Source organism: Fukomys damarensis, unplaced genomic scaffold (genome assembly GCF_012274545.1).
Source record: "Fukomys damarensis isolate Sample0158 unplaced genomic scaffold, DMR_v1.0_HiC HiC_scaffold_10, whole genome shotgun sequence".
Lineage (NCBI taxonomy): Eukaryota > Metazoa > Chordata > Mammalia > Rodentia > Bathyergidae > Fukomys > Fukomys damarensis.
The window spans coordinates 17,363,881-17,391,343 of NW_022900922.1; the positions used below are offsets into that span (position 1 = coordinate 17,363,881).

The 27,463-nt window shown below is 41.8% G+C and overlaps 1 protein-coding gene across 2 annotated transcripts in view; it reads right to left on the bottom strand.

Annotated features, from left to right (window-relative positions):
• Scgn (secretagogin, EF-hand calcium binding protein) overlaps window positions 1–25,724 on the bottom strand; it is a 38,952-nt gene extending 13,228 nt beyond the window's left edge. Inside the window, exons 1-8 of one of the 2 annotated variants that reach the window (XM_033761885.1) lie at window positions 25,415–25,724; window positions 24,955–25,152; window positions 24,048–24,118; window positions 17,386–17,478; window positions 16,351–16,440; window positions 12,374–12,430; window positions 11,892–11,969; window positions 489–544 (exon numbers count right to left, since the gene is read on the bottom strand). In XM_033761885.1, coding sequence (XP_033617776.1) covers window positions 489–544; window positions 11,892–11,969; window positions 12,374–12,430; window positions 16,351–16,440; window positions 17,386–17,478; window positions 24,048–24,118; window positions 24,955–25,039 — 530 coding nt within the window. In that variant the 5' untranslated portion in view covers window positions 25,040–25,152; window positions 25,415–25,724. Of the gene's footprint in view, window positions 1–488; window positions 545–11,891; window positions 11,970–12,373; window positions 12,431–16,350; window positions 16,441–17,385; window positions 17,479–24,047; window positions 24,119–24,954; window positions 25,232–25,414 lie in introns of those variants that run through there. The other variant, XM_010622977.2, reaches the window with a different exon arrangement.
• Between the last annotated feature and the right edge of the window lie 1,739 nt (window positions 25,725–27,463).

Below are 27,463 nucleotides of genomic sequence, written 5' to 3' on the forward strand. Positions count from 1 at the left end.
CCTCCCCCTCCTCCTCCCTCCTCCTCGTCTTCCTCCTCCTCCTCTCCGGCACTTGAGGCCCTCTGAGGATAACCCAGCACTGAAAGGCCAGAGAGCACTGAGCTGAAGTTGGTCTCAGTTGTTAGTTTTGCCCTGAACTAACCAGTGTCCCTGAAGCCAGGGAATGGGGTCACAGTGTGTTTTGTCACGGGGTCCTAATATGGGACCATGAATGTCTGACCTCAGAGGGCAGAATCTAATTATGACCCGTTCATGAAACTCTATGAAAATTTTGTGTATTGTGCATTGGAGATAAAGAGCTTGCATTATCTTTGCAAAGGAATCTGTTAGCCCAAAAGACTTAGAACCACTGCAGTTTACTGGGTAAGTTGCACCTAGTCTATGAGACTCCAGGGTAGACTTGAATTCCAATTTAATTTGATGGCATACATTTTGTCATCCCACCCCTAGAAATGTGTTTCCAAATCCATGATGCCCTTGCCACTCACCTTGCCAGGTCATTGAGATCCAAGCGACCGTCATTATTTTTGTCAAAGATTTTCATCTGAAATGCAGAAAGGAAAATGGTTGCAAGAAATACTTGTAACAGGATCTCATTCTGAAGGTTACTAAAGCCTTCCTTACTTTGCCCTTCTAATTACACATTTGCCTTAATTGGCTGAGGAACACATCTGCTTGGGTGAAATTGGTATTTGCTACAAAATGAATTGCATCTTAGTTTCTGTATGAGGATGGTCATAGTAACTAAGCACCCCAAATCTCTACCACAATACAAGATCATTTCTTCCTCATGTTATATGAGATTCCAGGGTTGGCTGGGAGCTACTCCATGTAGTCTGCACTCTGAAATTCAGAGTAACAAAGTAGCTACTGTCTGACAACATTGTTAGTTGCCATGGCAAATACTTAGTAATTAAAATGTCATCATCCAAGCAAGTTGTTGGCCATACCTAACTTCAAAGGGGTGAGCAGTACAGCCCTATCATGTGCTTGGGAGGAGACCCACTATGATTTGGGGGATATCAGAAGTAATATCCATTTCTAAAAGGCATAATGGGATTTTACATACTGATTACGAGCTTGGAATCTTGATTTTTGCTTTGACTCAGGATTTTCAAAGTATTTTATAGCCCCCATGTAGCATAGCAACAGTCAAGTCTAGGGGCCTCATATCCTAGAGAACTCCCTGTAGTTTAAAGAAGAAATCCCATGTTTCCATAAAGATAAGGAACTGAGCTGAGCTTCTCCTCCCATGGAGAAACTCACCTCTTCCCAAAGTGCCTGATTATATTATTAGAGCAGACATTGCTTACATAAGACAGGACTCAAAGTAAAAAATATCTTTGCTAAGCATACATCAGGAAAATCAGATTGTTTCAGGCAAAATCGAGGAGATGCACTTATTTTCAGAGCTGAGTTGGAATGTGAGTGAACTCTGCAATGTCACGACACATTAAGTCTGCAGAATTTCTCTAAACATATCTATATAAGGAAGCTTCACAGGGAAAAACCGGTGAAAAGAATCTTAAAATATATCTAACAGATTTTTGCTTTAAAAAATATGCTAGTCTTCTATCCTTTCTCCCTCTCCAAATCAGTTTACATTTTCAAGTCAATTTGAAAGCCCATTCTCCCCAAACACTGGCACCGAACATTTATGTTATAGAATCTCTTAAGTCACAGGTCATATTTTTATACATTTGGACGTACTGCATGTCCAGCTGGGTCTCTTAAACATAAACACTATATTCAGCCCCACCTACTGTCTGGGGGGGATGTGGGGCTGGGTGTTCCGTTACCAGCTACGTATAGCTCACTGGGCACTTCACTCACAGGTAAGGGGCTCCCTCTCCACTGAGCAGCTGAGAACAGGGGCGCAGAGCTGTGGTAACATGTCCGGATCACAGGCACGGAGCAGATCAAATGTTGATAAGTGCTAGACAGGAACTTTGTTTGTCTATGATATGCCCCAAACACCTGGGACAACAGCTCGCATGTGGTAGTCACCCAATATGTGCTGGGTTATAAGTATTTTCCCTCCTGTTGGCACTAATTCATTCCTGGAGAGTTGTAACAATTGGGAGTAGGGTTCCCTTCTGAATGGTAGCTACTGTATGGTTGTAAGGACCTTACCAAACAATCTCACCTCTACTGCTGCTTTTCCAGTCCCATGCTCAGAGCTCACCTTTTCCAGTAGAACTGTAAGGAGATGCTCTGACAAGTAAGCTTGATTGCATCAACTGGATTGGCTTGGGAGCCACCCAGGAGACTGGTAGAGCACACTTATGGGTGTGCCTGGGGTCATGAAGGTATAGCCTTAGAGTCTATGTCTGGTCCCTGGCCCCTCCCACTCTGACGCTACTCCCCTGCACTTATTCTCAGTCACCATGCAGTTTTACTCTACCACATCCTTCCACCATCATGTTTCTAACTTGGATCCATATGACCATCGACTGAATCCCCTGGAATCATGAGCTAAGTTAAACCTCTCTTTTAAGTTATGGATGCCAAGACCTGTGTCCCAACAATGAGAAAGTTAAGTAATGAAAGTGCTATAAGTGTGCCCATAAATGGAGTACAATGTCTTACTGACAAACTCCTTAAAATTTTGTGATTGGTAGTTCCCTTCTCAGGCAAGATATATCTTAAGGGCTGCCCAGCACTAGACTGGTTAATGTTTCTTTATAACTTTTCAAATCTTGATAGACATAGCAGTTATTATGAAGTATAAATGTACCTAAAATCACTACTAGATTAGTATTAACTTCTCTTCAGTTGATAGTTTCTCAAACAATAGAACGAAAACACAGTCTAGTGATACAAGAACCAATCTATGATTTTTTTTAACAATTGATAATTGATCATTAAAGCAGGCTACAAGACAGAAGTGAAAAATACACACATATCCAGCAGGAAGAATACGATGTCCCTCCCTTACCTATTCCAGAGGTAATGGCCACTCAGAGAATCCTGAGTATCCTAGAAACTTCTGAAGTGTGTGCACATACGTATTACCCACCAACAGATAGAACCTATTGCCAATAGGACTGTATTCTATATACTGTTTCTCATCTTGTTTTTTCATTTAACAATATTCTTTTAAATCATTCTTAGTAGTTATTTTTTTACCTTAAAAGGGGATATTTTATTATAGCAACAAAAAATGAACAAATATAGTAGCCAGTAGGATTGACTGATCAGATATGATCAGTGATAAAGTGATAAAGAGGCAAGAGTAAAAAGGGAAAAGAAAAAAATGTGAGAGAATGAAAAGATGAAAATAAAGTGTTTGTAGATGGGGAGGGGAGGAGGGGGTGAAGGGAGGGCAGAGGTAAGGGGAAAAAATGAGAATCAAGGCTTGTCATGTAGAGATACAAGATCCCAACAATGAATGTAACTGTACTGTATCCCTAAAATGTACCAATAAACTCAATTAAAGCTGAAAAAAAAAAAGATGTTTTCAAGAGTTTTGCCTTGAAAAATCTGGAAGGTCAAGTTCACCCCAGTGGAGCAGGTGTGTGAGTAGAGTACAGGATTTCAATTTGGACCTGTTAAGTTTGAGATGCACCTAGACATGGTGATACACATCCAGGCACACTGAAAGAACTCTGAAAAATGGCCTGAGCCAGTAATACAAACTAGGGGTTGTCAGTCTTGAGCTAGGACTTAAGGCCAAATTCCAGTTTAGATTCTCTGTAGAGCAGGGGTAGACATGGGAAGAGAAGGTAGCCCAGGACTGAGCCCTGACCTGTCTCAGGTTGACCTGGCTCAGAGAGGGGTGTGCCCTGATCTAGGAGGGAAGCAAGCCAGAAGCCAGCTACTTAGATCCAAGTGTGAAGGATGAGCCAAGACCAGGGTACAGGATGGGGGCCAGTTTAACCACATATAATTCCCTTTGTAGGTCAAAGTCTCAGATTTTAATTATTGCTTTACAATATTTCACATTCCGTGCTCTCCTTTGGTACATGAATTTAACACCTCCCAGGGTATTAGCTTACATTTACCAAACTAAACATTATCTAACAATGTTCTATCCAGGCTGCAAATCATCCCCTGCCCACTACTGGCAGCACATCCTGCTTCAGTATCACAACAGTGTTTTATGTCCTTCCGTGTCTAGAACATTAATTAGGAATCAGGGTAAGGTAAGGTGTGAGACGTCAGCTTCTCTCTCCTGATTGGCTGTTTGGCATGATTCATTCATTAGTCACACTTCAGAGAGTTTTCAAATGTGTCAATCCTTATTCAGGTCAATTTGAATCCATGTAGTAGGTGCCATTGCTTAAGCATTTTATGCTAAACCTTAGAACCAAAGCTTTAACACAGTGTTACCATGACTGTGTTCCTTGCCCAATAAAAAGTCATTAAAGGAGCAGTAATGTGATTTCACACTTGGTGAGTCACTTAGAGCTCAGGATGTAGAAGTCATTTTCAAGAAAGTTGATTTGTAAAAGTTGCTTTTGTTTTTGGTACCAGGGATTGAACTCGGGTCCTTGAGCTTACAAGGCAGGTGGCAGAAACACTGAGCCAAATCCCTGGCCCAATTTCTAAAAGTTAATACACTCAAAGTTCTCTAGGAAAAAGTAAGAAGTCCTTTAAAAAAGCAATAGTCCTATTCTAAAATCTGTTCATTGGAAAGTGTGGCCTCCTCTGCAACTTAGAGAGGAATGAAAAAGATTAGCCAAAATCTCATCAAACTCATTTCATCTTCTGGTCAAACTCAAATCTTTGGGCAGAGACTCGGCAGACTTCCTTAGCAATCATCTCAGTGCATAAAAAGGATAAAAGGGCTGCTGCAGGAGGAGAGTTTCATTAGTCATGGCCCTAGCTCCAGGGGATGATTTCAAACAAAAATGAGTGTTTAACTGCAGCACACCTGAGCAGAAGAGCTACGAAGTTTTAACAATGAAACAAACACAGAATAGTAATGTCTCAGCCAATGGACAAGACCTCTCTGATCCCCCTGAGCTATATCCCAGAATGCTAAGCTGATAGATCTAAACACTACATCATGAAGACTTACACATCACAAGGCTTTTCAGCTCCAGGCATCCGAGTGTAAGCTACTGCCAGTTGGTGCTCCCTTAGATTTAAGCTTTAAGGTTATGAAGAGAACAGCTCTACCAACTTGGGAGTGCCAGGCTGATGTATGCCATATCAGGTCCTTTGAGACAGAGACTGCACTGACTTTCTGAACTCTCACAGTCTCCTCCCTGGCCCCCACCTTTGACAGGGGCTATCTTAATGGGAGCCTTTGGGATTGTATGCAGGCACCATTCACTCCTCTACTCCCTTCCCCCAAAGAATGGCAGTTCCTCTCTTCTCCAAAACAATGGTATTTTCTTTATTTCCTTTATTTTCTTTATTTATTTTTTATTTCCCATTTATTCCCATTCTTTATTACCCATTTATTTCCCATTGCCTTTCATTAATTTGTTTTCTGCTTGGTATTTAATAAACTGTTAATTCTTTGGGTTATTAGGGATTCTGTGCTAAGAAAAAAATATTCTTTCTGGGCAATAAATTCTATTGTGGTTCCTGCATTGTCTCATATTTAAAGCTATTTAGAAAATCCAAGAAAGACATCTCTTGCTCCTGGGTAGGAAGAATGAATAGTGAAAATGGCCATAATTCCAAAACTGCTATACAGATTCAATGCAATCCCTGTTGAAATTTCAACAGTATATTCCCAAAGCTAGAGAAAACAATCCAAAAATTCATTTGGAACCAGAAGAGACCTAGAAGAGCAAAAGGATTATAGGCAACAGAGACATGACAGGGGGTATCACAATCCCCAATCTGAAACTATACTACAAAGCCACTATGATAAAAACAGCATGGTACTGGCAAAGAAAAAGACTGGAGGATCAGTGGAATCGATTGGAAGATACAGAAACCACTCCAGATGTACTCAGCTACCTTATCTTTAACAAAGGAGCCAACCATCCTCAGTGGAGGAGAGATAACCTCTTCAATAAATTGTGTAGGAAAAACTGGATTTCAACCTGGCAAAAATTAAAACTAGATCCCTATCTTTCACCATGCACTAAACTAAAATCCAAGTGGATTAAAGATCTAAATATTAAAAAAGAGTCACTAAATTTGCTGAAAGATAAATTAAGCAGAACTCTTGAAGACACTGGCATAGGAAAAGACTTTATGAACAAATCCTCAGTAGCTCGAGAACTAGCATGAAGAATCAACAACTGGGACCTCATCTTTTTAAGAAGCTTCTGCATTGCAAGAGAAACCACCAGCAGAGCTAAGAGACAACCTACAATGTGGGGGAAAAATTATCAGCTGCTTCTCAGACAAAGGTCTACTAAAGAACCAAAAAAAATCAGGCCCCCCAAATATAAAGACCCAATTCAAAAATTCATCTGAAATGAACAGACAGACATTTCTCAGACAAAGAAGTAAAAGCAGCAAATAAACATATGAAAAAATGTTCAACATAACTGGTCATTCGAGAGATACAGATGGAAACAAAACTGAGATCCCACCTTACCCCAGAAAGAATGGCTGCTATCAAGAAATCAAACAATAACAAATGCTGGCTGGACTGTGGGGAGAAAGGAACCCTTCTCCATTGTTGGTGGGAGTGCTGACTGGTGCAATCACTGTGAAAATCAATATGGAGATACCTCACAGAACTAGGATTAGAGATTCCATTTGACCCAGCTATCCCTCTGCTGGTTATCTTTCCAAAAGAATTAAAAGAATCATACCACAGCGATATATGTGCACCCATGTTTATAGCAGCTATAACTTGGAAACAGCCCAATTGTCCATCAACTGGAGACTGGATAAAGATGTAGCTTTTCTAAAATGGAGTAATAGCCATAAATAGTGAGAAACTAGATATATGTATATCTAAGTGGATGTACATTAAGGCCATACTCTTCAGTGAAATAAATAGGAACACGTGTAAATACTGAATAGTTTCTCTAGTGTGAAAAACTAAGAGTGTAAATAAGGTTCAAACTGTATAATTGATAATGTGAGGACCAGGGATTTAGCTCAGTAGTTCCACCACCTGCCTTGCAAGCACAAGGACCCAACTTCAATCCCCAGTTCCAAAAAAAAAAAAAAAAGAAAATGTGAAATAGGAAGAAGAGGGCTAAAGAAGTAGGAGAAGTGGAAAGGGTAGGGGAAAGGAAAGAAGGGAAAAGAAAAAATATAAGAAAAGGAAAAATGGAAACAAAGTCTTTGTAAACAGGGATGGTTGGGGGGTGACGAGAGGGCAGGGGTGTGGGGAAAAAATAAGAACGAAGATACATCGTGATAAGGTACAAGATCCCAATGATGAATGTAACTGTACTATATACCTAAAAAGTACCAATAAACTTAATGGAAAAAAAATAAAATCCAGATTCCCTCACTTGAATTTATTCTTGCCAGATTCTTCCCTTTCTTCCCAGAATGGTCATCTCTTTATGACCTGTCAGTACAGTCTTGCTCTCCTGCTTTTGAACATGTTTTTAACAATGTTAAATTTCAGCCTTCAGACAAGAATGTGACAGTGGAAAACATAGGCTTTAAAGGTAGATTCAGTTGTGAATTTCCACTCCTCTCTTTATACATTAGACCTGTTAAAATCTATAATCCTCAGAATTTTCATTTGTAGAGAGGGAGCTTTATGAGATTTGGTGTGAATCAAATGAGATGTTTGAAAATGCTTCAAAGCCAGCCCAGTATAAAGTGAACACAATTATTATGATTAAAATATGCAGTAGCAGAATATGTGCTGGTTGATGCTCCATGAAGGTAGAATATCACATGCACACAAGCCAGCACCGCCAGACTCCCTTTCTGGTTCCATCTTGGAGATTCCACTTTAAGGGAAAACAAACAAACAAAAAAAGAATTTCAGACTTTAGGCACTACTTGGAGGAAGTGTGTGTGAAGGCTGAGATGGACAGTCTGCAACCCACCAGACAAACCAGGGGAGCAAGAGCTATAACGGGATGCAGGGCAAGGTTCTGCCATGGTTTACACACAGCTTGCTATTATATAAGAATGGAAAATTTAGGTTAATTTGCATTAAGTAGGCTACTATGTGCTTGGCCCTTTGTGGGCTGGCACATGGAGAAAAGACACTGTTCTTGCCCTAAAGAAGACACGTATGGACCATGTCAGTGCCATCCCAGACTCACTTGTTATATCAGCAAATCCTGTCCATTCCATCCCACAAACCTCGCTATCCCAAGCTGGTGGCCCCTGGTGCCATCTTTTCTCACCTGGATGGAAGCAAGGACCACTTATGGGTCCTCTTGATTCCATCCTTGTCCATTCCATTCCAAGCTATTCCCAACACAGCAGCCACATGATGACATCCTCTGCCTCAGACCCTCTTAGCAGCTCCCGTCTCTCCCAGATAGAGCTGCAAGTTCTCACAAGCACCTGAAAGCCCATCCTGGTCTGGACACTGGTTAGACTCATCTTTGCTCACTTTGCTCCAGCCATACTGGTTCTCCCTGCTCCAAAATGTCTCCAATGTGTCCGCCCCCTGGCCTGTGTTAGTTCCACCCTAGTCCTTCCTCACCTCCTACCTTCCTTGGGTGCCCTGTTGGAAATTAGGCATTCTCCCCAGCCCCCACCACAGCTGCTCTGGAGCACAGATGTCCCCAGCAAGATCTACAACTCCATTTTTTTCCACAACATTCATCACTCTCTATCATGCAACATAATTTATTATTTATGGCATATACTGTTTGTTGTCAGTCTCTTCTTTGCCATTTGTGCCCCTTGTAGAATCCTCAGTGACTTGAATAGTGCCTGAGGCATGGTAAGTATTTAATGAATATTTGGAGAAGGAATTAAATGAATAAATGAAACACTATGGCATCAGGATGGTGACACTCACCACAGGGACCTGGAGAAGGGATCCTGGAACTCACTATGGAAGAAGGTGCCAGAAGCTTTTTGGGGCAAGATAATATCCAACTGACTCTCGAAGTAAGATCAAGAGCCAGATGAAGAAAAGGAGAAAAAAAACACAGCTACAATATATTAAGCAATCAGAAAGTCGTTTATCATTATTAGTAGGAAATGAGAACAAGCCTTCAAAGTCAAAGGGCTTCATGCTGGAAAAATACTGGTAATAAGCTAAAGATGAAAAATACAAATCTATTTATTCTGTGTAGTTCATGCTTTATAAGTGAATAAAATTGACATAGTAACAGCCAGTTCTAATATTCTGCTACATTGATGTCTTAAAATGTGCCTAGCACCCAGTTCTAAAGGATTGAACAGCAAGAACTGTTGATTTAGGAAGCAAGCTTCTTGTAAGACACATTCTGCCATGTTCAAAGCAGAGTGAGTATTTATTCCTGCTGTGTGTCATTCAGCCAAAGACTTCAGATCAAAACCTCCAGAGGAATGGGGGGTGGCTAAAGAGCTTTCATTTACATTTACTATCTAGTCTGATTGTGCCAGGAGCTTGTACGAACATACACTTAACCAAGGTGTCACTTAATTTATCCACAATCAGCTGGTAAGTGCATTGCAAACCCAACTAACACAGGGATGCACTTCAAGAAGTGTAGAGCTGTTTCACTTGAAAGTAAGAACTACACAAGGCAGCTGATTGCCCTCTGCTAACCAAGGTTGATTTAAGTGGTCAGAGTATTTGCTGAATAATGTACTAACAGCGCTTGATGAGCACAATCACTATGCGGCTTGAACAGTAAGAAAAAAAAAAGTACATGCATGATATCTGAAAATAAGCCCATACTATCGTGCTGTGGTTTTTAAATTTATGGCTCCAGATGATTTCTGTGAAGAGCAAACACTGTACAGTATCCTCCTGGAAATTTGTGGGTTGATACTGCTTCTTTTAAAAGGATTCATATAAACTCTCACTTTTCTTTTCCCATCTTTGCATATCCTACATTCTTTGCTTATTCTTTCATAGGGTCTTTTTCCTATTCTTTGTTAGCACATATGCAACAAAAAAAGGGAAGGTAGCATTTATTTCCCCAAACTGTATCACTTTAATTAAGGACCAAGAAATTATGACATAAAATAAATATTATAAAAATATTTTTTAAAATTAAATATGCTCAACTAGAAAAAGAATCTCCTTGTTGTTCTAGACTTCAGCCATTTCTATCTAATTTCCTGCTTATATTGTTCATTCTATTGCAGGGCTCCCTGCAGCTCAGGTTGAAAAAAGTGACCATCCTATGGCCAGGAAACTGCTTCCTGCTTCTGGGAGACTTTGCACTTGACCTTTAGTCCCATGCTCATATTATTCAGGGATTTGAGCATCATTTTGCACATTATTGAAACAAACAGACATAGTAAGAAGACAGTTTTACTTCCTTAATTGATATCCTGTCCTGGGATTTGATTCTCCCCTTGACATCACCCTTTTTCCTATCCAGGCCATTTAGAAATGACCGTGGTCCAGAACACTTTCTTCCTTCCCAGGGCAGATCACAGGTAGGGAGCAGCATTCAGAATAGCGGGGTCCAGATTTTGAGGCAAGGAGGGCCCAGGACTAAAAACCAGGGCAGTTTAGCTACTAGTACAACTGATACCTCTGGCACTTCTTAGTCACATGACCTTTAAAGTGAGTCTCAGCATAGGGAAACACCAGCTCCAAGTCTCTGTTGATCAACTTAGGGGCTCCCCTTGTGAGAGAAGCCCATACTCTCTTCTCAATGGTCTGCACCCCTGACTCTCCACCCCAAGACTCAGTGAGGTCAGTCTGCTCAGGAACCATTATATAATAAATGTAACAGGGCCAGTGATTTAGCTCAGTGGTTCTGCCACCTGATTCGCAAGTACGAGGTCCCAAGTTCAATCCCCGGTATCTAAATAAATAAATAAATGTATGTAACAATCTCGCAAGTACACAGTTAAGCCTTGGTCAGCAAACTACTTCCTTACTAAAAAGCCTGCAGATCTGATGAGCTGAACTGTAGAGCTCATGAGAGGGCACTAGGTGGAGAAACCAAGTCCAGTTCCACAGGAATGGTTGGCTAGTGCTGGGAGAAGTGCATTGTGTGAGGTAGCAGAACAGAGTTCTCAAAGGCAGGGAACTCCACACTGAAATAGTCTCAGCTTCCTTTGGGACAAGAGCACCACAAGAGGATTGTGAAATACTCACAATGAAGACACAACTACAGCCATACCTCCATATGCAACTGCTTTGAAACTTGTCAAGTTTGGTCCTTGACACATTTTGATGCAGTACGCATCCTTTGTTTGGTGCTACAACTTGTCAGTGTCGATTACCCCTTGACTGGTTACACCCTTTACTGCCAAAACAATTTGATACTCATCGTCACACCTCTTGGAACCAAGGACAAGTACCGCGGTACCACTGTACTGCAGGGAGAGCAAACTGTCCCAGACACATGCACCTTGGTGTTCTACCTGCACCGAGTCCCTTTGCCTCCAAGTAAGGAGGTATCCTTAGGTCTCATATTACAAACAAGTAAAAAACACTTAGAAGCTTGACATTTCCTCAGTGATAGCTAGTACGTGGCAGAGGAAAGACATATATCCTCCATCTGTCTGACCTTCCACTACTCCAGGTCAGTGCACTCAGTGCCAAATATCACCTCCTGCATCAGGGAGCAGCAGCCCACTGTTTGGTCCTGAAGATCTAGGTCCCTGCTTCCTTGTTGCTGTGTGACTGATTAACACGCAAGTTGCTGTCCAGGTGCTTAGAAACCTAATGTCACCTGGAGTTTCCTGGTTTCCCAGAAACAAGGAGGAGGCCTTCTCTCAAAAATACACACAATCTGTTCCTGAGGTTGAGAGGGGCTGGGCTCCCCAGTGATGAGTTTCTTCTCACACATTCACTCACTCTACAAGCACTTCCCAAGGGCTGGAAGAGGCCGCCGAGGACCACCCTCCTGGAAGTCACTCTGACTCACCATGGTGTCCGTGTACTCTTCCAATTTTGCCTCTGAAATGGCCTTTTTGTTGTGGAAGAAAAGGTCTCGGAGGAAGTTCTGTGACATCAAAAGAAAAGTGACATTTATCCTGCAAGCAAATAAGCTGCAGAGGTCTCTAGAGGCCTGTTTGTTTTGAGGAGGAAATAATATGCTTTTAACAAGCAATCAGTTCATGATTGCAGAGCTGTCACTGTTTAAAGGGAGCTCATGGGACCCAGAAAATAGCCCCTGGCAAGAAAAAAAGTATCCTACATGCTCAGTTATGCCTCTTTCCCAAAGACAGCAGTGTAACATCAATTTTGTAATTCTTCCTACATGAATACATTGTTTCAAATGTAACAAATTCAAATCCATATTTCTTGGGCCACAGAAATCAAACTCATGCTTTATATTAATCAAATTCCCAATGATAAAGCTGCACTTCTCCCAGTGATAAGTTGCCTTTGTCCAGTTACACTTACCTGAAGCTCAGCACCTGATATAAAGCCACTGCTGTCTGCGTCATATCTGCGCCAAATCTGAAATACACAAAGATCATTAGTCGATTTATCCCCCGACACTTTGGTGTTGACTTACACTGGCATTTCCTTTGCTTAAGTGTCTGAAAACAGTTCTTAACTGAATACAAATAAGTTTTTTTACAAGGAATTTGGGGCTTCCTTTGGTGACAGCAAATGTTTGGACAGAACTCAGCAGAAATGGGCCTCCACGTTTACTTGGAGAATTCATGAAGACCACATTGCCAGGGTTCTTTGGAGAAGCTCAAAATAGAAAGGTAAAAAGGAAAGGACTTCATTCTGGGCAATAATGAAAACTAAAACTTTCTCTGTACTAAACACTTAAAAATTCAGGACACTGAAAAACAACACCTTAAACATACAGCTCAGCTGGCAAAAAAGAAAAAAAAAAAGTGAGAGGACTCGGACAAGATCCACATGATAGGGACAATCCCAGACAGGTGTGAAGTGGAACCAAAGCCCACTCCAGTGTGTCTGCTGGTCCCAGGTGACACAGCCTGCAGCGTCATCAGAAAACTGTACTTATGGTAAACACGAGACACATCCCGGGTGTCACACAAGGTGGGAAATCAGACTGAGTCACCTCTTTACAAATGGAACTCCACATTGCATATCTGGGTTCTTTGTTTTTGTTTTGGGTACCAGGGATCGAACTTGGGTCCTTGCGCTTGTGAGGCAGGCAGCGGAACCACTGAGTTAAATCCCTGGCAACGTTGCATTATCTTAATGAAAAGGTGACAGTATTGATAGCAGTCTGCAGAAAAGTCACCCAAGCAATCTTGGCTCTGGGGGAGGAACAAACTGCCTCTGATAAGCTGTCCCTCTCCTTGGCTTGAGGCCAGCATTCTTCTAACTGGAAATACAAATGCATCCTGAAGCTGATGACAGAATAGCTAAAAGACTGCGGAACTGTTTCTCTGACAAATGCTGTTACTGTAACCACTTCTGATTATTCCATAGACAAGACTCATCATTCAGGGTCTTAATGCTTATAAAAAGTTAAAAGTAGCACAAGATAGTTCTGCTTTTTAATAGACAAGATTCTCTTTAGGTCCTTTGTCCATGTTACCAACTGCAGGGACCTTATTTCAAGACAGTCGGGACCCTGACTGAAGACCCTGCAGGGAAAGTGGGAGGCATTGATCTAATGCTGCTGCTTAGTGAGAACAGTTCAGGAACATCACTCCTTCCAGTCTCTGTCATTTGTGATTGAATTTAGCTAAATTTACAAAGCAACGAGTTAAGTGTGATTTATATTATAACTTTTATTAGGTGAACATACCAAAACTATGACAATTTCAAATAATTTTTAAACATTTTGCATGCTTTTTGAATATTATTGTCCAAATATTCCCTACCTAAATGATCTTATAGTTTTACTACAGTTGAGTCCTTGGAGGGCCAAAGATTTTTATGTGAATAGTTAGCAGGACTATCATTAAAGAATTAAGGCAAAGTAGGGAGATTTCTAGACAACCAGAAATAGTTTGTGACCAACTGACTCCTAGAAAAGGTTTTATGCTGGGAAGAAGGTGAAACATTATGGACATCCAAGATTAAGAAAGGAATAGCCAGTAAAGATGATGCCAAATATGTGGGCAAATTGACATAAATGTTGACTGATTAAAATATGTGGGCTTAAAGAAAACAATATAGAAATAATGTCTTCTGCTAGGCATGGTGGTACACACCTGTAAACCTAGCACTTGGGAGCCTGAGGATGAAAGATCACCATGAGTTCAAGACCAACCTGAACTGCATAGTGACACTCTTTCTCAAAAAGAAAAAAGAGAAAAGAAAAGAAATAATGTCTTATACTATAACAGCACTTGAGCTGACATTGGACATTAAGATTCTATGGTTCTGGGGAAAAGCAAAGACATATTTTAGAATTTAATAAAATGGACAGGATATAATGGGTTATAACCAATTTAATTTTTTGAAAGAATTTAAGAATCCACAATGATATCTCCAAAACAAACACTATTCAGAGAAAGGGAAAATTCTTCTTTACACAAAAAGTTTAACAAACTAGAAGGAAGGAAAAATAGTATATATATATATTTTTTTTAAAGATAAAATGCTTTCTCAGTATTATTTTCTCTTTCCTTTTATTAGTTATTCTAGATTGCACAAGATCTAGCATACTAATACTAATTGAAATAAACCATATTTGTTGTAAAGAAACTAATGAAATACAAAAAGTAGAATTTATAATGCCCAGAGATAATTACTATTTCTATGTGTTTTCTTCCTCTCATGCTTTGATTACTTACACAGCAAAACTTAACTGTTGGTCTTAATGCCTCTACACATGACTGGTTTGTTATTTTTCACTTAAAATTTTATATGAGCATTTTAAACAAAAGTACAAGCATTTAAAAAATGTTATTAAAGTAACTTTTAAATAGCTATGATTCTACATTTAAGTGGAAATACAAAAATACAAAGACTATAAAAATCACCTAAAATCATACCATTTGCAATCATTATTTATCTTGTGTGTATTTACTCATTTTATATGTGCAAACATGAGCATGAATGCTTTTTAGAACTAAGATCATGCTGCATACACAGTTTTGTTTCTTGACATGATGTGCTTCCTTGAATAAGCTGCCTTGTGGGAATCTGATCTTTAGTGATGTGTGATAGTTAAAGATGGGATCTTTTTCAACTAAACCTTTCTGCACCTAGAACCATTCTAAGCATACTCATGAATACTCATGAGTACTCACAGAATGAATAAATCATATAAATGCACCATAATTTACCTCATCTTCGTTCAGTGTCAGGCTTCTATACTATTTTCAGTTTTAACTGTACGCTGCAACATTTAATGAACATGATCATACAGAAAAAAACTTGGCTATGTGTCTTTGGTTAGATCGCTGAGGAAGATGCCTGGAAAAGTAGAATTATTAAGTCTTTTAAAAGTAACACTAGAGGGGTGGGGATTTAGCTCAGTGGTTCCACCACCCGTCTCGCAAGAGCAAGGATCCAAGTTCGATCCCTGGGTAAAAAAAAAAAAAAAAAGTAACACTAGATAGGGAAATTTTCCAGGACCCTAGTTAAAATTTTGCAAAATTATTTTCCACAAAATTATCCCACATGACATGGCTTTCAACAAAGCATCCTTGACAATCTCTGGGCTTCCTTAATTACACTCTGAATTTTTATGGACCCCCTTAAAATCTTTACCACTTTGAAAAAACTTAGTATTTTAATTTGCATTTTATGGAGGTTACCGGTGTCCATTTGTAGTCCATGCAAATTTCTTCTGTGAACTGCCTGAGCATGTGCTTTTCCAATTTTACATGAAGGCAAACAAAATAATACCAAAGGGTGAGCCGTTATCACTTCGAAACAGAAGCATGACAACAATAAGGAGTGGGGCCTGGGACAAAAGTGGTGATCTTGAGCCAATTGCTGTGGCCTCAGACAAACTGTGATCTGCCCTCCCCTCCCACAGTGATTTTCACTAACAGCAGAACCCAGAGGGGGTCATCCAAAAGAAGAAAGCTGGAGGGAACACGGATACTGTCTACAGCTTCTACCCCGGCACAGTGGTTGCAAGCAGATCCGCACGCAGGTAGATTACGTTTTGACTGCACTGTGCCTTCACAGCTAGAGTGAGTTCCGCAGAGAGGCTGGATTTCTGGACAGTATTCCCAAGGGGCAAAGTTCACTGCAGCTCCTCAGGGATACTGGCTTTAGACCGGACGTGACGTGTGCTGTCCCTGTTGCTCATGCCGGTCTCCGCCTCTCCACCGAACTCATAGCATACCTGACTGAGCCTGCTAGAGGATCCTCAGCCCAGGAGCAGCCCCGCTCACTCCTGACGGCTTCTTTGTTCAGTCTTCTGTGCACAGCTCCTCTCTTGGGACTGGACAGGAGGGTAGGGGCTACAGCTTAACACTCACCTGCATGAACTCCACACTGCTGTCCAAGGGAGCTTCCAGGCGAAAGAGGAGAAGAAAATTTTCATCCTCGGACAAAAACATACTGGCCAGCTAAAGGAGCAAAGAATAGCAGTCAGGGACACAGGGACACTGGCCAGTGTCATTTTAAGGAGTATCCCCTGGGTAACAGGCTGTTTCACATATTATAAGAGGACTCCAATCATGCGAGATAGAGTCCAGCTGCAGCTCTGAGCCCATAATTGCCATTCACTGATTTATTGATTCCAAAGGTGTCGTGCTCCTACTAGATGTGAAACACTCCAAGTCAGCCTCACACAGCTAATGTTCCCGGTGTCTCTTGGTGGCTTCCAGAGGCTACACTGTGTGAGTGACTTACATCATCGATTTTTGTGTAATTGTGTTCTATGACATTCATACAACTATCCCATAGGCGTTCATAAACTGTTGTTTCATCATTGGGAAGCCATATGTAACCATGGTGGAAGTTCTTTCTGAATAGTAACACTTTTTGGAATTGGAGGAGGAAAGATCAATAAGAAGCAGACCATCCTAGATGCTACAAGCTAAAAACACTGGCTTGCTTTAGTAGGTACTCAAAAGAAGAGAGGTTGAGTTGAAGAAAACTATTTTCTGTTTGTCTTTAATAATCTTCAGGGAGAGCTCTTTCCAGCCTCTACTGGGAGCTGATGCAGAAGTTTAAATTCATTTAGCGTCTTGTTAATTTTATCTTACATCAAGGATTAGTTTGAATAACAGAGAGACAAATGTTCACCCAAGTACCTGAAAGGCCTCCATCATCCAAGTCCCCAATCATAAAATAGGTACAAATATTGATTGACCTAAGATGAAAGAATTGCAGTCTTTGCTACTAAGCAACTAAGCAGATGAAAAAGGGGAGTTCCAAAATGTTATCCAAGCCAATTGCCTTGCAGAAAGTTCTAATTTCCCAATCGAACATTAAGATTCCCATTGCCTTTCAAAGAAAATCACAACCTAAGAAGGTACAATCAAGACAAATACAATCATGAACGGTACCTCTTTCATCCTTATGTGACCTTCTTTAGGAACACCATGGTCAGTCATAAACTGTTGTTTCATCTTGTGCACATTTTCTTCCATAACTGAGTCCTGCAACAGGCCATATATAATCACGTTAAAGTCATCAGGATCCCAAAAGTATAGTTAGGAGAGCAAATATTCAAAACACACAGCTCAATCATTATGTTCTCCCAGCTTGGAAAGCTGGCTCCTTGGCCATTTAGAGTGATCCTACACTTTTGTAAAAGAGAGAGCACTTATGGAGATTTCTTAAGCAACCAACCAGCTATCAAAATCACATCTAGGTAAAATTTATAGTGAATCACTAAAATATGGATGAAAGGCTTGGGATTTAGCTCAGTGGTTCTGCCGCCTACCTCACAAGGGCAAGGTCCTGAGTTCGATCCCCAGTACCAAAAAATAAAACATAAAATATGGTTGAAAAGAAGCTGAGATGACAGTGATGAAAGAATTAATTTGAGAGCAATGAAAGAATTAATTTGAATATCAGTGTTTGTTTTTTTGCAAAAAAGACTATATTGTAACTAACATTCAGATGTTTCCATTTTTAACTAAAAAGTCCAGCTTTAGAGACTATAAGCCATCCCATTAATTTTTTCCATGTACTCTCAGAGGAAACAAAAATTATGAGTGAAATAATAAAAAAGAAAACCAAAGCAATAAAATAAGTGTTTAGTTAGCAAAAATGCCACATTTCTCCTCCATGTACAACCTTTTCTACACATTTAATTATCTCCTTTGGTATACACCAAAGAGGGTCACTCCAAGAAATGTGGCAGATGAATCAATCTTTTTAAAAAGAGACAGTTCTGCTGCAAGTGCTAAGAGGCACAGACAATCCCCAAACACTGGCCACCTTTGAGATTCCATATTTGCTGGAATTCATGTGAAATTAATTCTGTCTGGTAGCATCATCCTATTTCTTCTCTGAGCCCATCAGTTGTGAATTACAGGGGTGAGAAGAGGCGATGTTCTAAACTGTCCACCCCCACCCCCACCCACCACTGGTGTTGGGAGCAAGGGTGACTCTGAGCTCCTGGGAGGCTCAGTGGGTGCGCTGTGCCTGGGACGAATCCAGGGCTGTTCCCTGGGGGCTGAGAACTCACCCCATCTCCCTTTCTCCCTCATAGTTCTCAGAGTAACTGTAGGATATAGTGAGAATGAGCCCTCCTGAGATTAAAAAGGAATTGTCTGAGACAACCCAAGCATGATTCCTGGCCTTCCTAGAATAGGATGTCCTCAAACAAGGTGGCTCACCACAAGAAGTTGTGCCCAAGTATAAAACCCAGGGCAACCACTTTTTGTTGAGTACCCATCTAGTGCTGAACATGACCCTGACCCCAGTCAGCCAAACATACTCTGCCATCACCCTCCAGCAAAGGCTGTGTGGGACACCTTTGCCCAGACACTTTGCCCCTGGGACCCCTCTCTGATGGTCCCCTGCAAAAGTGGATGGTGGGAGGGGCAAGTGGCAGCGAATAACAAGCACGTGCATCTAATTTACCAGGGTAGGTGAATAAATATTCATGGAGAGCTTGCCACTGAGGCTCTTTGACAAATTGCATCTTCACAGTGGCCATGGGAGATTAAAAAAAAAAAAATCACCATGCCCTTCAGCCCTTGGTTTTTATGCTGTCCTCCTACGCTTTCCTCTTTAGGGAGCTTTTTGTTTTGGTTTATAGTTACTGTCATCGTTGTTCATTGTATGTATTCCATCTCCTTACATAGAAACTCTCCTTTACTGCTTTCCCACCACTGGCTGAGAAAATATCTCAAGTTTTTGTTTTGTAGAAATGTCTTGAGGTCCTTACAGACATGCCCTCTTGTCCTTGGACTGTCATCTCTGCACTTGACCTTTTTCATATGGTGAACGTTGCCCATGAGTGAGAAATCTAGAAGAGTCCCACAGACCCTCTACCTTGCAGGAGCTGAGGTATGAAAACAGCAATACTCCAATTGCAGCAGTCTTATCTATTGCTGCACTCTGAATCAAGGCGCCTGCTTCTTTCCAATCAGTCTGTGTTTTGGAAGTGAGAGTGAGGAGAAAAGGATCAGACAATGTCAGGCTTTCTCAAGGATCGGAGGCACTGCCCTTTCATTTTATTGATAAGGAAAGAGTTCAAGAGGGTGACTCAACTGCTCGACACTGGCAGAGTGAGACTGAAACAAGCACTGACCACCACACCTTGCTATTGAGGCAGACAGCACAGGCAGAATGCCTAACACTGGGGAGTTACAACTGAGCAATGGCTCAAAGTCTAAGGAGAATGTGAGGACTTGTTTTCAGGATAGGCTCTGGCAATCAGTTAAATGTAAGGACTCTTTAGATATCATAAGACCCTGAACTATGAAAGCCAGTTCTTGGAAAGCCAGGAGAACCTTGTCCAGCAGAAGCAACTATATGCCAGGGAAGACCAGGGCATTGTAGGATTTGGACCCCTGAAATTAGAATCGTGTCATTAATTGTGGAAGGTTGGTTCATGGGAAATGTTTGATGGTGAGTTACAATAGTAAAGCAGAAAAAATGCTCTGAGCTGAGATGACTTAAGCTATTGGATCCCCTAATATCACCTTAATTTTCTATACTCTTAGGACTGGTGTGGTAACAGAAATACAGGAACTCATTGAGTTTCATGTCAGTCAGTATTTTGCCTCTTGCTTGTCTAGCCATCCACAAACTTTTGTCCGCAAGTATAAAAATGCAATTGTGTCCCTTTTTTTTCTTGTTGTATTTTGCTGGTGGGGATTAGAAGAAAATATGATAAATGGATGAAGACTATGCAATAGAAAGAGATTAATGCATTAATATATCATGCAGTCCCCAACCAGATACTAGACAGTAAGGAATAGACTTTGTTTGTAATAAATTGCAGTGAAAGTAAGACTTTGCAATTAATTAAAAGTTTTGTTAAGAAGCATGTATATATACAACTATTTTAAATTTTTAGAAAGGCAAACACAAACCTCCAGCATTTGTAAATGATGTACTAATCAAATGGATTTGAGTCTTTTAGCATATCAAAGCCATCTGCTAGACTGATGGCTTTGGTCTTGTATTTAGAATTGTTAAATGATTAAAATAAGAGGACTTGGACAGATTGATTCTGTAAATATATCAGCCAAGTGTATTCACTTGATGATTATAGACAGGGAATAGTCAAGAGCCTTGTTTAAAGACTGAATACCTTCCTAAGTGAAAACATACTAAATAAAAAACTATGAAAAAATATATTAGTGATTTGGAACCAAAATCTCAGGCAAAGAAAGTGGAAATGGATTATGTGTCTCATTCTGAGCAAGTGTCCTGGGCCCCTGAGGTGACTGTCTACTGTCTACTGTCTCCCAGTGAGTAGTTCCCTTACTCATGAGGGACCAAAGACAGAATGTGATTGAAGCCATTGTCCAAGGGAAATAGAAAATTTGCTTTCTAAACCTCTCCATCTCATTGATAAATGTGTTTAATGTTAGATCTTAAAATCTTTCCAGTGTTTAAGGGAGTTAGCTTCAATTATCCTGTGTGAGGAATCCATTAATGGATCTAAGAAGGTGGAAAGGGCCCAGAATAAACAATGGGACAGCTAAGGCCCCAAGAAGATGCCACGTGTATACAGGAGGCCACACTGCCACATGAGCCTTTTTCACTTGTGCTGTTTCTTTGTGACCCTGGAAGCCAAAACATGATTCTTCTCATTTTGTTGACAAGAAAATTGAGACAAATGCAGAGGATTGAAGTGACATGTTGATGTCAGCTAGGACACAAATGTCTGATTTCTGTTTCCATGTAGAGTTTTCCTTCCCCTACCTCAAGAGGCTTCTCTGAAGTCGACCTTCAGAAAAAGAGCGACATTGTATTTTTCCTGTGTGGACAGAGATTCTGAGATTCCAAGATTTCCTGCCCACCAGGCTTCTTCATGGGACTGGCACTGAGTACTTGTAGGTCATCCTGTGAAGTCTCAGAACCAAGGGGCATGTTTGGATGTTGCGATGGTTAGGATGAAGGAAAACCTACAGCCTCAGAAAACATGACTTTGGGCAGGTCTGTGAGGCCTTTCCAGAGGAGGTCAGCACATGGGTCTGAGTGGCCCTGATGGGGAGGTCCACTTTTGGTTCAAATGCCCACCACCCACTTGGCCAGGGATGGAAAGAGCAATTACAGAAGACAAAATGGTCCCCAGCCCCTTGAAAGCTGGGACATGCTCATCTCCTGTCATGGACATTCGAAGTCCAGGCCATTTTGCTCTTGACTCCAGGATGTATGCCAGCAGCCCGCATGCTGGGCTCCTTGGCTTTTAACCTCAAACTGAAAGTGACTGCATTGGCTGCCCTGGCTCTGAGGCCTCCACACTTGCACAAGGCTACCAGCATCCAGGGTCTTCAGCATGCAGATGTCCTGTCATAGGACTTCTCAGCCAGTGTAACACCACGGGCCAACTTCCTAACAAATATCTCTCAGACATACATATCCAACCTGCTGGCTCTGTCTCTCTGGAGAAGCCCTACTACTCAGATGTCCCCACATCATGCAGGAAAGCACAGTGGAGGTCACTCCATGGGCTGGACCTTCACTTCAAATTCCAGCTTCACCTTTTAGAGCAAAGACTCTGCCAGGAAACCAATTATTTATTTATCTCTGCAATATAATACCTGTTAAGTGAATAAACTATTCTTTATGGGGTGCTCAGCATTCCCAAAGAAAGTTAATTAACATAGGCCAAGTGGATAGAAAATTAGATTTCAGAGCAAATGCTTGTGAAACCAAAGAAGCAGTGGCCAGGCTTTATGTGCCACCTTTAGTCTGAAGGCACAGAGACTTCACGTCTTCACCCCTAACCCCAAAGCCCATGACCATCCCATGGACCAGTCCCCCAAAGTCTAGGGTTCCCTCAGATGCAATCCCCCATCAGTCCTTATCAGAGACTTGAGATTACAGCAGGGCACTCACAATCTCCAGAGTATGGACAGAGACCTGAATATTGGCAGAGTGAGACTGAAACTAGCACCTTCCAGTGCACCTCACTGTTGAGGCAGCAAGTGCATGAGGGAGGTGTGCACACAGAAACTGTTGGTTAGTATGCACTGGCTAGATTTAACCCAGTTTAGAGGCCGATCCTCAGCATTTGAGAACAAAAGATGGGGTTGTGGGGAGGGCAGCAGTAGCAGCTGTTTCCACTAAGCCAGTCCCCTCAGAGGCTGTGAGTAGCAGGTAATTACAGCAGGCTGATTGCTCTCCAGGACTGACAAGCAGACAGCTTACTGTTAGATCCCTCAAAATCCCGCTTCTGAGATCCCTGTGATGCACTATCAGTGGGAGAAAGTGGAGCTGATCAGGCCTCTGATGAACTTTATGCCACTCGTACACCCAGAGCAAGGGGCTGCCTGACCCTGGAGGCCCCTCTTCTGCCAGCTGCTGTGTACAATGGGTACCACCCACCCACCCAAGCATAACAGCCAATGGTGACTGTCCCTCCTGATTGAACTCGTTTAGCACCAGCTCACAGTGACCAGGGCAAAAAGCCTAGAATTGAGACACTTTCAGTTTCTGTTTGTGAAGGCAGCACAGAATGACTCAGCAGAGGTCCCTGAAGCCACACTTCCCCACTTACCACTTGGGGAGCCAGTGGCTGGTAGTACTATTTCTGGTTAATGGTTTGATAAATCTATCAGCACTCTCTCCCTAGCCTCATGCTGAGGAGGGGTGCCTGGGGTTACTGCCACAGCTCAGTGGGGCTGGCCTGATCATAGTGGGACCCCTTGGCACAGGCAGTCACTGTCTCTGAGGATGATGAAAGAAGATGCAAACCAACTCTTACAGTGCAAGATTCTTTTCAGGCCCCGAATACAGTGAAATTCCTAAGGGTCTGCATTTGTAAAAACACAGATCATTCTTAAGCATACCAAAGTTTGATTTGCACTGGTCTAAGGACTCTGAGACCTCTTGTCACATTTTCTACCTGTGCTGAACACTGGTGATTCATTTTAAATCTCTTTTCTACAAGGATCTGTTTGGCCATGTGTGAGGGTAGATCCACAGGGCAAGACCTGAGGGGTCACCAGTGATCAGATAGCCTGCTCTTGAAGAGGTGGCTCCCTCTTCTCTCTCACCAACACCTCTCAGCTTGGCCACAGCTTCAGACGAAGACAGCTTCAAGTGTCCTCAGCTTAAAGCAAGCCCTTGTGCTTGGGTGGCCACACTCCCCTGTGTCTGAAAATGAGGCACTCCCTTTTTCAGTACTGACTGCAAATTTTCTATACATAAGTAAAGTGGGAAGACTTCTGAAAATGCGTAAACTTCCAAGTCTCAGGACATCTAGATTTTTAGGAGTTGACTGTCCAGTTTTGACATTCAGGAGGTGGCTATCCAAGGCTTTGCATGGTTTAACCTCCTTCTTTTGGCTTTTCCTCAGACACCCTTGTCCATGGTAAACAAAACAGTGTCTGATGCCTGGGCTCATGGAATGTACAGATGCAAGTGGAAACCTAAACCTTTTTGTGTTGCAAGAAGAGGCAGAAAAATCACATGCATGCAAAGAAAGAGAGGAGGTCAGATGAGATTAATAGATACAAATCAACACATGACTTGGATGTTTATGTTTCACTGAGACACACATAAATTAATCCTTAGTGCTATAAGTACTTACATCAGTACCCAGTTTCATCAGCATATGGTGAAGGAAAGCAGTAAGCTCCTTCTCTCCTATGTAACCTTTTTCTAAAAGCAAAAAGACAACCATAAACAACAGTCACTTATGCAGAATAACATGTGACTTTCAGCTTTTATCTAAATTTGTTTTCAATCTCACAACACATATTTCCATGGATACCATTTTTGCTACTCCAATAACTAAGTACCAGCACATACATACAGAAGACATGGATGTGGACAGTGAATACAGATTACAGACTACATGCTTCATGCAGGAGGTTATATTAACTTTTGGGAAAAGAAAGTTATTAAATACATAGATTGTAATCAATGAGTAAACATAAGTTTTAAAATAAAATCTAATCCAATGATTTTGGAAGGTTGAAAAACCAAACAGAGGAAAATATTGAATCTCAGTTTGCAGTTTTAAACAGTTTTAGATGTTTTCTTTTTCTTTATTAAAAAAAACAGTTTCATTTTATTTTTAAGACAATTTTTTTTCTTTTTCTTTTTCTTTTTGGTGGACAAAGAATAAATCTGAAAATTGATAAAATTCCTGCTCCTTTTCCGAGTGTGTTAGGTCAAACAAAAACAGTCACTAGTAAAAATAAGCACACTTAGGGAAGGCTACTTTCAAATTACTGAGACTCAGCTCACCGTGCATATATAACACTTAGCATTATAAAAATAGCGCGCGCACACACACACACACACATGCACACACTCTGGAAAGGCAGCAAGTTTGCAAGAGGTTTCTGGACGTCCCCACACCTGCTCTCCACAGGTGTGTCCAGATTTGGGCATGAACGACGCAGGCAAGCGACTTCCCCGAAGGGAAAGGGGCGCGGGAAGCAGGTTCGGTCTACAACTCCAATGCAAGTGCGAGCGCTCGCTCTACTCACCGTCCGCATCAAAGCGCTGCCACACCTGCCAGAAGCCGGCGGCGTCCAAACACCGCCCCAGAGCCAGTCCGCGGGCGCTGTCCATGGTTCCGACGCGGAGCCGGGCTCCGGGCACGAGGACCCGAGAAACTTGGGTGACAACTCCCTTGCCGGCCTCCTAGGCTACTCCACCTGCTCTGCTGCCCTCTGATCAGTGACCTGTCGGGAGCCGCTGGCAGGGAACTGGTGGCGCAGGGTCGCTGAACTGCCCCCAGCCTCGACAGTGAGCTGCACGGACAGCAGCTTCCGAACGGCCCCGCCCCCGAACGGCCCTGCCCCTGACAAGGCCTGCAAAGCTCCAGTCTCTGCCCTGCGAGGGGCTCCGGAAGAAAGGAGCTGTCTCCAGCTTTCACCGCTGGCTGCGTTGGCCTTTAACTTGTTTGTCAGAGTCGGGAAAAGCATCCCCTTTACTTTGACTCACCTCTCAAAGGAGTGTCCCAAGAGCTTTTCTACAGAGTTGTCTCACTTAAATAGGTGGAAGAGGTGTTCAGGGGCCGGCCCTTTCGGCCTGACAGGAAGTGTGGTGGGAGGGGAGGGGAAGATTAGAAGTGCTGAGAAGAAAGTATTGTTAAAACCGGCCTGGGGCCACAAGCCTATAATCCCTGCACTCTGGGAGGCTGATGCAGGAGGATCACAAGTTCCATCCCAGCCCTGGCAACTTGGTGAGACCCCCCCCATCTCAAAATCAAAACTTAAAAGGCCTGGGGTTGCAGTTCAGTGATGTAGTTCAATTCCCAGGATAAGCGCATGCGCGAGCACGCGTGCATATATAATCACACACACACACACACACACGCGCGCGCGCGCGCGCCAAAATTACTGTGAAGCGGTCATCAGCCACAATAGAGTCTCAATTATGTAGAATAGACAGAGCGGGGCTGTAATGTTCTATAAGGACCTGCAACTGCACTGATACCGCCAGTCACTGTGGTATAAAGCACATCTTTAGGGCGCTGAGGGAAAGATGAGTGTATTCACATTTGATTGGATAGTGTCTGAAACAATAAACGAGCTGCAGTTTTGGCTACCTTCGCAGAGCCTTGAGTTGGAGAATCCGTGTTAAGAGTTTGGGTATTAGATAAGACTTGGACCAGAAATTGATCATCTTTGTGGCACTCTGACTCTGATATTATATTAACAAAATTAATAAATTAAACAAAAATTAAAATTAATAAAAACAAAATTTTTAAAGCACACCTGTTCTTTTCTGGCTGAAACCATAGAAAGTGCCAAAGAGAAAAAGCAGGTTCCTGCTCTGGCAGGATTTTTTAAGAAAGAGAAATGATTTCACAGAGTCAAAGAAAAAGTGCCTGAGAGAGAAGCTTGCCCAAAAGATACTTCAAAAGGTAAACAGGAGGCTCATCTATAGAAAAGCCAAGTACTATCACAAGGGATGTTACAGAAAGAAATTCAAATGGCTTGCAAGAAAAAATCCTGGCAATTTCTATGTATCTGGAAACCCCAAATTAGTGCTTGTCACCAGAACCAGAGGTATCAATAGTGTGAGCCCAAAATTCTGGAAGATGATGCCTGAGCCACATCATCAGTGGCATCTTTTTTAATCTCCACAAGGTTTTGATTCATTTGCTGAATACTGTGGAACTATGCATTACTTGGAGGTACCCTCACCTAAAGTTACTAAGTAATCTATAAGAGTAATTATGGCTAAGTAAGAAGTGAACTGCCAGGACAGATTGGTCATCGCTTGGTAAATATTGTGTCTATACTGTTTGAAAATGTTTCAAAGAGACAAATACATAAGCACTTTTGCTGGCAAACACACATTTGGTAAAAGTTTGTTTTTGTTTTCCAGCTCTTCACTGGGTGATGAACACGACAATGACCATCTTTCCCTGCAGGAAGAAAAATGTGGCCATCTTTCCAGAATTGTGGAAAGCGTTAAGTTTGTGAACTGAGGTACCACTGTACTTTCCTGTAACCCTCCAAATTATCTTCTCTACAAGGTGAAATGAAGAAGACCATTCTTATTGTTGAAGTTGTGGATGCTGGCAACAGGAAAAACCAGAACAACAGGTTTATTAGGATGATGAACTAAGATATCTACCATGGTATTTTTGTTAATAAACAGTGTCAGCTCCAAAAAGTTAGTAAATAAATAAATAATAAAGCACATGCAAAAATCCATCTAAACCAGAGTAGTAAAAAGACCATGACACTCGTGGTCAGATGGCCCTGGATCAGGGCACCAGCTCCACTGTCTCCTAGCATTATGGCCTGGATCATGAGTGTTCATCTGCGAGACTCAGCTTTCTTTTCTATAAAATGTATCTTACTGCATCTGTCTGGAAAGATCCTATTAAGGCTTATATCCAGATGTCTCCCCAAATCTTCATGTACTCATAGATGGGGATTTTTGGAGCAGCTGGATCTAGGGTATGCGATTCTAGGATTAAGAGTGTGTGGTAAAAAATTAGTCCACTGATTGGCTTGGCATAGTTCTGTGTATGGA